Source organism: Cupressus sempervirens, chromosome 5 (assembly GCF_028749045.1).
Source record: "Cupressus sempervirens isolate cs-2001-9-10 chromosome 5, ASM2874904v1, whole genome shotgun sequence".
NCBI classification, from domain to species: Eukaryota; Viridiplantae; Streptophyta; class Pinopsida; order Cupressales; family Cupressaceae; genus Cupressus; species Cupressus sempervirens.
The window spans coordinates 276,259,754-276,272,317 of NC_143122.1; the positions used below are offsets into that span (position 1 = coordinate 276,259,754).

The 12,564-nt window shown below is 34.1% G+C and overlaps 1 protein-coding gene across 1 annotated transcript in view; it reads right to left on the reverse strand.

Moving 5' to 3' along the window:
* Positions 1 to 2,168: 2,168 nt before the first annotated feature.
* The window catches only part of LOC149555650 (caffeic acid 3-O-methyltransferase 3-like), a 64,247-nt gene continuing 53,851 nt past the window's right edge, over positions 2,169 to 12,564 (reverse strand). Inside the window, exon 2 of the mRNA XM_089829459.1 lies at positions 2,169 to 2,431. Coding sequence (XP_089685585.1) covers positions 2,169 to 2,431 — 263 coding nt within the window. The remainder of the gene's footprint in view (positions 2,432 to 12,564) is intronic.

The window sequence follows — 12,564 nt, forward strand, 5'->3', positions numbered from 1 at the left end:
AGAAACTGCATAAAAACTCAATGTTATGAACTTTAAAAATGTTTTATCTTTATTTTAAATATTATTGATTTAACATATAATAATTAATTCTAAACCTATTATATAATTAACATTCTAAATTTATCTACACTTATATACCCTTTATATAATCAAATAAAACTGTTGAAAACAATCTAATCCAAATCATTCGATGGAACCTCGTATTATTTGTTGTGTGTTTATTTGACGTTTTTTGGTATTTGTTTTGTAATGAGTTTTTAAAAAAATTAATGTGATGTTTTATTTTGTGATGACTTTTATGTGAACCATTTAGCTAGCTAAACTAGGATGTGCACCGGAGGCATCTTTTAAGATTTCTTTTATGATGGTTATTTGACTAGATGTCAAGATGTACTTTATGATTCAAAATTGAGGCTTATGTTTATGAGATTTATGTGGTGAGCATATATGATGACTTGGGTTTTAAGAACCAAAGTATTTTTGGGTTTCTTGTTAAGGAACCAATTTCTATCTTTATGGGTGTTGCAGTATGAAACATAATTGTGGTTTATGTGCTTAGGGGAGGTTGTATAGGTATGTGTCTTTGGGAGTGGCTTGCAATAGGGGTTTGAGACCCAAAGTGGTCAGAACCAGGGTAACCTATTGTAAGTTGTATAATAAGTGATAACATACTAATTAAAATATCTTGCCTAACCCATTTTCCTTGAGATACATTAAAAAGATAAGTTAGAGATGTGCCTCGTCCATACCTTGAGTGCTTGTATAGACTAAGGATGGGTATGGGATGATACCTAGTGAGGGGTATGACAAGTTTTCCTCATCTTCATGAGAGGTTATTCTAGTTTTTATGTGTCATGTTGAGGGCCTGACGTCCAGAGTGACCAGTTCAAGGTAACTCAATGCTTGAGGGTCTGATGTCTAGCGAGAGACTAGTCCAAGGTAACTCAAGTAGTTTTACCATGTGATGACACTCCCTAGTATGTAGCCTGAGTATCCTTTGTAGATTTTGTATTTGTCTCTACTGGTGTAGTTATTGGTATTGTACTTATTATTGGATGTATTTATTGTTGGTTTTTACTTTCATTGATGGTGATTGGTGATTCATAGTGCTTGTACTTTTGAGATGTGACTTGAGGTGGATATCTTTTATGGACTTTATATTGCAATTTTGGTACATGATTTATACTTGGTATATGTATGTTGACTTGGTATGTGGTGTTGGTATTTGATGAGTGTCAAGGTATAATATAGTGGCAAATTTTTGTATTTTGGCAAATTTGAGGTTTTGCTGGTGTTGTTTTTGGAGATTTCTGAGCCCTTCCATGGTTTACCTAGTCACCAAGCTTTGTTTGGGTAACTTGGTCACCTAGGGTTGTCAGGTTTGTTAATTGCCAAGGCAAATCTTGCATTTGCATTTTTTCCTGGTCGTATTCGCCTTTCACACAGCCGACTAGGTAATGGTAACGAGGCAACATTCCCCAAGTTTCAACATTAGACTTACATGCGGTATGGGGGAATTCGCCAACATAGTTTCATTTTTTTGTGGAGTCAGCTCGTTTCACCTGGTAATTGATTTGTATAAATTTGAATTCACCCGAGCATTGAAACATAATACTTCAGTATACCACTAGCACTCCTTCAAATTTTGGGTAGGAAAAATCACGGGCACGACTCAAACTCCAGATATAGCTTCTGCAACTGTTGGTATGTGCATCTTTCTGACTTGCGTGAACCAATCCCATATATATCGTGCATAGGAGCTGAAAAAGAATCCAATCAAAGGAAACAATACGTGTGTTATCATTCCCATGATGGGATGTTCTTTTCATGTTTTTTGCTTCCATTGGCATCTTGTTGACCTCTCCTAATCATGCTACCAAATTCATCATAGTTAATTCATCCATCATGGTCTATTTCTACCTCAAAAAGTATATCCCTAATGGTCTCTTCATCACCTAATCCATATTTTTTTAGGGCTTTCTCTAATTCTTCCTTTGTAATGCACCCATTGCTATCTTTGTCAAAATATTGAAAGGCAAAATATATATGGTCTTCCTTGTCCATTCTGTGCATGTGCACTATGGCTATGATAAATTCAAGGTAATCAATCATTCCATTCCCATCTACATCTGTAGCATCTATCAATTGCCTGACTTCTAGGTCAGAGATTATAGATCCCGATCTTTCAATCCAATCTTTAACTCTTCATATGTGATTGTACCAATATTATCAATGTCCATGGTTTTGAACATCTCCTTCAAACCCATTATTTCCTCTTCTAATAGACTCTCAGCAATCACCTTCTGAGAAAATTTCTTCAACTTGTTCATTGCCTTCAATTGCTTCATCCTAACCAATATAGCAGTGTCAAGTGGTTTTTCAGGGGCTTCCCCATCTTCCCTCATCCATGAATTGTTCAAAATGTCAATAGCTTTAATAAAATGAAGAGATCAAATTCTTGATTTTCATTTGAATTCCGCATCTAATATGGATTTGTGTCCTTCTATTAGTCATGAAACACCATAAAAATTGCCTATGTACATGGTTGCATGTGATAAAAATCTAAGTGTAAAAATTAAATTTGGAATTGATTTGCTCTTAGAAAGGTCTGATTTTCACTTCCTAGTTGGATTGTTCTTGAGATTCTAATTTCAAAATAGGACCTAGACTTGTTTATGATGTTTTCTTCAACCCTTTAATGTCTCCAAGTCTGCAATATATCTACTATTTAGAGTTGATGCCCTCTTAGCAACCTTGATTTTTTTGAAATGGCTTGATTGTTATTTGAACTTACTCTGATCTGTTGTACAATATCCTTCAAACTACACTTTTGGGATATATCTCTTTATGTATTGCATTACTATGACAAAGTTTGTACTTCCAGCAAGATTCCTATGTGTAGGCCAATTAGATGGATGGGTGATTGTTTTGTAAGTGTCATCTTTTCATATTGCATAAAGCTATTTTTTCTTTAACTCTTGCAATAGTAATCTTAAATGACCAGAAAATGTAGCATTGTAAGCTAATTGTTTTGCAAATGGACATCTTTTTATATTGTACAACAAGTTTTTTTCTGTTAACTCTTACAGAAGTAATTATAAATAGACCATAGATTCATTCAATGTAGTACTAGAAACTAACATATGATAAGTAGGAGCTTCCACAACAAGTCAAATTGTGATATTGCTATCAAGATTCAACTGTGTAATTTGTGGGTCAAACTCATTCAAATGTGTAGTTTTTGGTTCAAACTCATTGACTCATGTTTCTCAAGTAGCATTTCACAAGAACCCATCTCTCATGAGAATGAACATAACACTTAGCGCTCATCACATCTAGGGGATGCTCATAGGGGTGAAGGATTGGGCTTTCCCAGGATGTCACCCAACCCAATTTGACTCCAACTCAAGCATGCTTGACCATGGAGTTTTCTCCAACATTGAGCTCCCCTTAGCATGCTATCCCATTTGTAGAACTATCAGCAAGAACATTTGCCTAAGGTTTTGCAAATGGGTTAGTAAGCTAAGTTTGATTTACATTGTAGGAACACTTGAGTTGGAGTCTTACTGTGATGTGTGACCTCTTGTGAAGGCCCAATACTTCACCCTTGTGAGCATCACTGACATGTAATTAGTGCTAAGTGTTCTGTTCATTGTCATGAGAGATGGGTCCTTGTTAGCCACTCAATGAGCTTCACTCAAAACCTACATAGTTGAATCTTGATAGCAATATCACAAACTAACATATTATCTAAATTATAGTTTGAAAATTTTGAATCAGCATGTATCCGATAGCCCTAACTAGGACTCTTACATGGTACTTGGAAAAGAGAATACAAAAAAGTGGTGGTTTTAAGTTTGCTATTGGGTCTAACTATAGTTTTGAGTCCTTTGTAAAAACTTGCAAGTCCTTGACTTGGATTCACTAGGGACTCTCCTTGTGAATCTGCCATGAAAGGTCTCAACTATTTCACACATGGATGCATCCCCACCCTTGTAACCCTCGCCCTAGTTCCTGGAGGTGTTTCAGATGAGATTTCTTGTACCCATCCTTAGAGAAATTTTTCTAGTTCCTCATGTTGATTCGACATATTTGAATTTGGAATACCAACTACAATCTTGTATAGCAACAAATGCTGGATGTAACAAGCTAAGAAAAGAGAATTCCTAATGAAGATATACACAGCTTGGCAGTAGCTATCCAAATGATATGCAAATAATTGTACCACTCATATTTCATTGATGATCGATGAAATAATTGTAGCACTCATATTTCATTGATGATCGATGGAGATAGTTGAGACAAAAATGTGATCAATAGCCTCAATCTGGCCACTAGTTTGCAAAATAGATTAAAAATGTGTCAAGTAGAACATGTCATATTTTGAAAGATGGTAATGGCAACCTAAAATTGCTCCTAACATGCTTGAATAATTAATTTCCACTCTGTGGAGTGTCAAATATCTTGGTGAACATCATATACAGGTCATCATTTGTAAAATGGATGCACCACTGTAAAGATGCAGTTACTTTGGTGCTAACCATTGAGAAGGTCAAAAATGAAATACATGGAAATGGTGCCCCATGGTTAATTAGGTATTGGCAATGGCTGATACACCTTGTATCCCTATGGAGCACCTTGACTATCTCTGTACACATCATATATATTGCATCATATGTGGAATGGACACACTACCATACAGATGTAGCTATGTTGGTGCTGAGCATTGAGAAGGCAATTACTACAATCCAAGGAAATGGTGTCGAGTGGTCGAGATAAGGTATTAGTAATGGCTGATACAATGCAATCTTTCTATTGGAAAGCTTAGATTTACCACAAAAAAGAGTATTGAGAGAAGTAATTCTCAGCATTTTTCCATAGAGAAAACCAATTAAAGTAGCCTCAAATGTGTCAAGGTCTTTGAGCACATAAAAAATAAAAAATAAACACCACTGTAGCACAAATAAGCTTCTTTGAGAAGAATTTGATGCAAAAGCTGATAGGAATGCATAGTAGGGTAAACTTGTATAGGGACATTTCTAACAAAGTGTAGTAGGAATGATGTCTAAAATACCAGCAGGCTGCTACAAGCTATCAATGTGTACCAAATTGGTGTTTGTGGAATAGATCATGTTCCACTCAGTACTATTTATGTAGTGATGACTAAGAATATTCACCACTTTATTGATGATTCCCTTCTTATATTTGACCACCAAATGAAACTGTTGGATGTGTGATGCCTACATAAAATGTTAATGTACTCAATTATTAGATTGAGGGTTCAAAACTATAAGGTTATGTGCTTCTATTATGCTTGTTTCCAAATAATTTACTGAATGTATGATGTCCAAATCAAATGTAAATATTCCTAAATTTTATGTCAAGAGTTCACAAAATGAAAGGATGGGTAATCAACATACAGAATGATTTGTTTGTTATAAGTTGATCAATATTGCCATTGCTTGAGTAATTGGACTAGGACATAAGTTTTTTTGTTGTAGGTGCTATATATGGTCTTTATTTGTGACATAGCCTCTAATGGTAGGCTACATGATGTCCTCATGCTTAAGGACTGTTTTGATGGAACATGCAATGTGTTGGTTGCAAGCCTCTCTAGCTTAGGAGAGAGCAAGTACAACTATATATGAAGACCCTTCTAAAACTTACTATGCACTCAAGTGTCATTGGCTTGAATTAAGATTTTAATGATAAAAGAGATGAGTAACATGTGAGTAGCTATGAATGAACACCCATAGAATTTCATAACCCTAGTGAACTCATTTTGTTTGAATTATCAGATGTAGTGGGAGGATCGTGAAGATCTAAATTTATTTTCATCTGTATGTCCTCCATGAAGCCAAGGAATAACTCTAGGCATTTGACAATATATTCATAAAGAATTTCATCATAGCTTAGCATTTATGTTGACAAAGAGAATGCTGAATTGCCCATTCATGAACTATGTGGTTGTCCCGTGTGCTATACCTGAAGGCATTTATAAGACCAAAGGCATGACTTATGACTTGAAGAGATCAAACTTGGTCTTGAAAATTATCATCTAGACATTGTTGGGTTCCATGCAAACTTGACTATATACAAAAAGAAGTCTATAGCATCATAAGATCGGGAAAAGTAACTAATTGCAAGAGATGGATACTAGCATTTTATAGTGATTTTATTTGTATAATAAGGGCTAAACGCAATTTTTATAAATACATGCATTGGGATTTTGTTGTGAGTTTGACAAATCATGACTAATTGTTTCTCATTATGCTCCTTTATTAGCACTACTAGAGCAAAATTTTCACAAGCCAAAGTGTAGGGCTGGATATTTCAGATGTCTCTTGACCATCTTGGGGATGGCTAGGTGCCCCATAAAGAAATAAATTTTTCATAATGTTATAATGGTTAAAAATAATTTAAAAAGACTGTAAAATATTTCATGGCAGCATTAGAAAAGCCAGTACAACAGGTTAACATTATAACAATAGCACCCACTATTAGGATGGCATTATTACAGCAATTATATTGATCATGACAATAGTGACAGTAATTTCCATTTTATAACAGCAAATAAATTAATCACAACTCTGACATAAATATATCTGATTCAAATTCATCCTTGATGATACAACAGTTAACTCTACTAGCAATAATTTGGATTTTTTGTTCATTGTTTGAAGTTGTAGACTTTGTATTCTTGATATGGTACTACAGGTGTATTTGTCATAGCTTGGTATAGTATGGTACACATATTCCAACTTCAATTTAACAATTTCATGTTATATTTTTGTTCATTGACTTAGAAATTTGATTCTCTCACACATGCACATGCACATTACTATTGCACAAAAGATTGACTTGTCCATGCCTGGTACAACCACTGGACCTATAGAAGACACAAGAGGCTGTCAAACCAGGTTGCAAATCTAGTGAAGGATGCTGGCCCACTACCAACAATCCCTTTCCCATTGTTACTCAACTTGGCCTACAAGACTTTGTACTTGTAACCAAGCTTTGATACCAGTTGATAACTGCTAGGTTGCCATGGCACCAAAAGATCAACCTACCAATGTTTGATACAACCACTAGACTTATAGAAGATACAAGAGTTTGTCAAACCATGCTACAAATCCCATGAGGGGAACCAACCCATTGCCAACAACATACACATACACATACCCACTATCCCCAGAAAGGGTCATTTGATTGCCATCTGTGAGACTACTATACCCTCTCCCTGTCCCAAAAATGTTGTGGAACATAGGTATCAAAATATTATCATTTCATAGGGGATGTATTCCTTCCTATTTTACCATAATCTTCACCTTAGTGTCATCTATTGTGCTAGTAGTTCATGGTGATCAATGGTTGAATAGATGCATTGTGTATCTATATATTCCTTTTATGCTACTCCATGTGGAGTCTTGTCCTTGGTATCATCTATTTTGCTAGTAGTCCACAATGACCAATGGTCAAGAATAGATGCATCGTGTATCTATAATATATATCTTCCTTCTATGCTAGTCAATGTGGGGGAGAGCCTTTTATGTGGTTGAATATATCCCTGCTCTTATTCTAGTCATTCCTACCTCCATCCATCTCTGATCTCTCCATCATATAAAATGGTATATACATTGACTAGCTCTTTGTAGGTTTTTTATTTTAGTTGGATTGTATATTTTGGTTTATGCAAAAAAATTGATGTATATTTTGGTTTATGAAATTTTTTTGATGCATATTTTGGCAGAAAACGGGTAGGCGAGAGACTAGAGTTACAATCTCACAACACATTACATAGAAATTAGAATTCTAGAGAAAGTGTAAAGGAGTAAGGCAGGCAATAATTTCTTTACACTTCATAGTATTGCTATTATTAATTAATTTCAATTCCTAGTCTAAAACTAATACTGCTTATTCTCAGGAGAGTAAACGGATTGTCAGTGGATTGAGATGTTAGGGGAGGGTGAGTCTCTAACTAATATTGCTCAGTCTTAGGGAAGTGAAACTGAAGGGGTTGTCAATGGAAAACTACATGTTGACAAGTCTAAGACACCCAATGGCAGTAAGGGATTAATCTTACATCAAAATGCCCAAAACTTAGAGATACTACCATAAAGGCTTTCTTTGGAATTGATAATGTTTCTGGTCCACCAACTTGTGCAACTACAAGTGTAGAAGGAAATCACAATAGCTCACCACCACTAGAAGATGGGGTTGTTATTCAGTTAAATCAAAATGCATCAAACAAGGATAGCAATGTTCAAACAATAGAAGATGTTGTAATTGAAGATAATATTGATGTTGGTAGGAAGAAAATAAAAAGGAATGTAAAAATGGGGCGGGAGTGGGAAATGAAAAGGAATTTCCAGGTTGATTGGGTAGAAAAGTATTGGTTTATTGAACTAGTCACAAACAATGATGAACCACCAACAGAATGCAGGTGTAAGATTTGTACTTGGAAAACTAAAAGAGAGAAAAAGTTCTATCTAAAGCTTGACACTATAGAAAAACATATTGGTAAGGTTTATGAAAAACAAATCATAGATGGAAAGGAAGTAGTAGCAGTGAGATGGAAATCAAACGAAGATTGCCTTCATGTTAAGTATGCCATAGAATATGAAGAGCATTTCAAGAAAATAGTGGTAATTGGTAGTGGTAGTAGTGGCAATCCAATCAAGGATGGGCTTCAACATGCAACCAATGATGCAAACTTGGCAAAGACTGTTCAGATGAGTGTTATTTTTCATATTCTATCTAGAGGGCATCCTATGAGAGACTTTTTAGAATATAATAATTTATTATCTTTTTTGAGAGTTCCTCATTATTCTATGTCACATTGGTCAATATATGCTGGATGGAAAATGGCAAGTTGTCTTGCTGAGGTGGAAAAGCAAAATGTACAAGAGAGAGTAAAACAATCCAAGTTCATTTCATTATCCTTAGATGAAGTCACTATGGTAGATAACACTGCTTGGGTTTGTATGAATGTATATACTGTAAAAGAACATGTCCATCAAGCTCATCTACTTTGTGTTCATAAAATGAGGGCCAATTCAACTACAAAAAATTTATATTTAGAAGTTAAGAAAGCTTTGAATGAAATTGCTGGTATGGTTGACTTGACAATCACCAAGAAGTTAGTGTGTGTCGGAGCTGATGGAGCTACAGTAATGCAAGGGCAAAGGACCGGTCTTTGTGCAAGATTAAAAACTATTATTGCACCTTACATGCTTGGCATACACTGCATGGCCCACCGAATGAATTTAGCATATAAGATTGTAAGTAGTTTTCCTACAATGTCAAAAGTTGAAGATCTAATCCATGAGCTCCACTCCTACTTTTGCAGAATTCCTAGACATTTTGTATAATTTAAGATTTTCTCTGAGGGAGTAACAGTAGGAAATAAGATTCTCAAGGATGTTGAGACCAGATGGATATCTTTGCATGGACTAACAGAACGAGTTCTAGCAGAATATCAATCGTTAATTGGAGTTATATATGAGCAACGCCTTACAATAGACAAAGCTCCTAATTTGTTAAATAAGTTAAGTGATATAGAGAGCCTATTAACTTTTGCCAGTCTTCTCCCCATGCTGGATTCATTGAAAAAACTTGTTAAGAAAGCCCAAGATAGAACTATGTATATTCATGAGTATAGTGATTTACGTAAAATGACATGCATGGCTCTAGATTCTTTGTATTCAGATCTCACTGGTCATAACCCAAATTTTTCAAGGTGGGAGATAATTACAGATTTGAATCATGCTGAGAATTTTTTATGATTCAATGCAAAAAATGAGCTATGTGTGTTTGTGAAAGGATTTCAAATACCAATGCACCAATCTAAAACAACCAAGAGAGGCAAAGTACTACGAGTTAGAAAGGATGATTTTGATAAGATTATTAAATCTGTTAGTGAAAATGAGAAGTCTATTTCCTACCAACTTTCATGTGAGATTCATGAAAGATTCCCTTGAGAAGAAATTCTTGAAGCCATGAGTTGTGTGTTTCCTCAATTTTGGAAACACTTCGGAGATAATCCAAGTGATCCAAAGTTGTTTCATAATAAACTTGATGAATTGATAACACAGTTTTCAAAGCATACGGATTGCAATGGATAGCTAATACAAGGAATCTTAGATTCAAATAATCTTAAAAAACAATGTAAACTTTTTGCATTGTGTATGAAATGCCAGATGAAAAACTTTGAGAATCTATTCGATCCTGGTGCAATAACAAGGCTCTGGAAAAGGATAAGTCAAAGTGAAGTATTGCATACTTCAATATCAAAATATTTTAAACTTGCTAATTTATGTCAAATAATGATATTAGGGTTAGTGGAAGATGAGAGAGTTTTCACTGCATTGGGGTTTTTGAAATCAAAGGTCAGAAACAAACTAGACAAAAATTTGGAAACTTGCTTGAGGTTGTTTGTAACTCAATACAATGTTAGATATTTTCCTTATGATAGGTCATTGGCCATTTGGAATTCCATGCATGAAAGATGAGGCCTTTGCAACACTTCAAAAGATGGTGGTGCTACTGCTGATTCTGACATAAATGATGAATTTAGGTCTTAGAGTTAGAATGAAGATGAAAATTTTATGGATTTTGAGTACTCGACTCAGAATGAAGGGGAACCTATTAGTACTAGTCAGTTTTAGGATCTGGAGTCCATATGGGATATAGAAGCATCAAATTTGAGACTGAGTCAATGAAGTGATTTGGCATTCAGTTCTAAGGTATTTATAGTTGTACTCTACTTTAGTTCTTCCATATTCAGACATATTACAATTTCAATTTACAAAAATAAGAGAATTATGTCACAAATTTGAAATTCTTAATGAGTGAATGCTTTTACAAAGATGGAAAATAATTTACAAATTTTTTTTGAAATGGTGTTTTTTTTTTTGGGGCAAAATATGCAGGCACAGCTACAGTAATTACAACAACAACATCAACAGCAATGGCGTTTACTTCAAAATTCTCAAAGCCCTTCTCTTCTTCTGAAGCTGTTCAATTTTCAAATATGTCCATAAATCTACTTACGAAATTACCAATTTAGATGCATTTTTAAAAGGTTTTGTGCATCCAATGATGTTCCATTTCTCTATTTTTTAACCTATTATCAAATCTATTCAGATTCCAAAACTAACCATAAATCTAGTTAGTTGTTATGGGAATTAGCAACTAAGAGGCATTGTTAAAGATTGAAGTTTAAGTTTCTTGTACTTTGTAGGAGATTTCTATGGAAAATTTTATTCTCTATTTTGGTGTCATCGTACATTTGTTTTCTTAAGTGTTGATATAAAATAGCATTGAAAAAAGAAGATTAGTAGCTTTTGATTTTGGGCACTTCCTCCTTTATTTCCTTTGTTAACAATGGTTGATGCCTTGTAGAATATATCACTGTTCTTTTTTTGTTTTATTCATTTATTTTTATTCTTATTTTGTCCCATTCTTCTTTTGTCTTATTCAAGCTTTGCCTTTCCTTTATACCAAATGTTGACTATTTAATAAGATTAAATTGCCTGTTGTTTGCAAGACCAATGTTTTCTCGAGTTTAACTACTCGTGTATCCATCTCTTCCACTAAATATAATTGTTGTTTCATTTGAAATTATTTATAATATCTTTTAATATCATTATAAATAAATATCTATTTGTTTAAATTGATTCAAATGCTAGTCAGCCTGACTACATTCATAAAGATGATTTCTTTCATCATTCACTCTAATGACAATATTTCAGCAAGAAGATGAACAGTTGCCCTCTTCCAAAGTTGGTGTTTACAAATTAAATTTCCAAGATTAAATATCCTTCTCAATTCTCTGCTTTATAAACCTTTTTCAAGAATGATAAAATATAATGGGGGGTTCAATAGAGTTCAAATAGAAAACTTAGACAACTAATTTTGTCACCATCATAATATCATGCTATCAGTATCCAAGATTCAAATGTGATTATTAGAATTTTAGAACATCTTCCAAAGCTTTAAGTAGACCAAGGAAGAGGAAGACATAATATTGTGTAATATGCAATTTATGAATTATGCCAAATCATGATGTTCAAAGCCAATGATCATAAATTCATTATAGTTTTCACCTAACTATTATATTAGAGTTCCACACAAGGATGCGATGTCAAAAAAAATTTCTATACTCATTGGATTTATGTTGTCATTGAATTTTGTAAAGATTGTCTTTCTTATGAAATTTAAGCAATGTTTAAGTTGTCAAGTCACATTTTTTGGGCTTGCCAAGTCCAATTTTTCAAACCATGGTGGAGATACCAATGTGGGATCAAACTTTGGGGTTTCTTGAAAAAATATTTTTCAACTACTTTGTCAATAGTTTTTCACTAGAATCACTATAAAAGGTGATTCAATGAAGATACTATTGTAATTTATCACAACTGAGATATCATGTTTGGTCCTTATGTATCATGAAAAATGAGAGAGCATTCTGAACACAAGCAAGCATAAACAAACCTAAAATGGTCAGAAGATGAGTCTTTTCCTCTTCACTTTAAAGGGAGTCCCTTGTGATGCATAAAGTAGGTT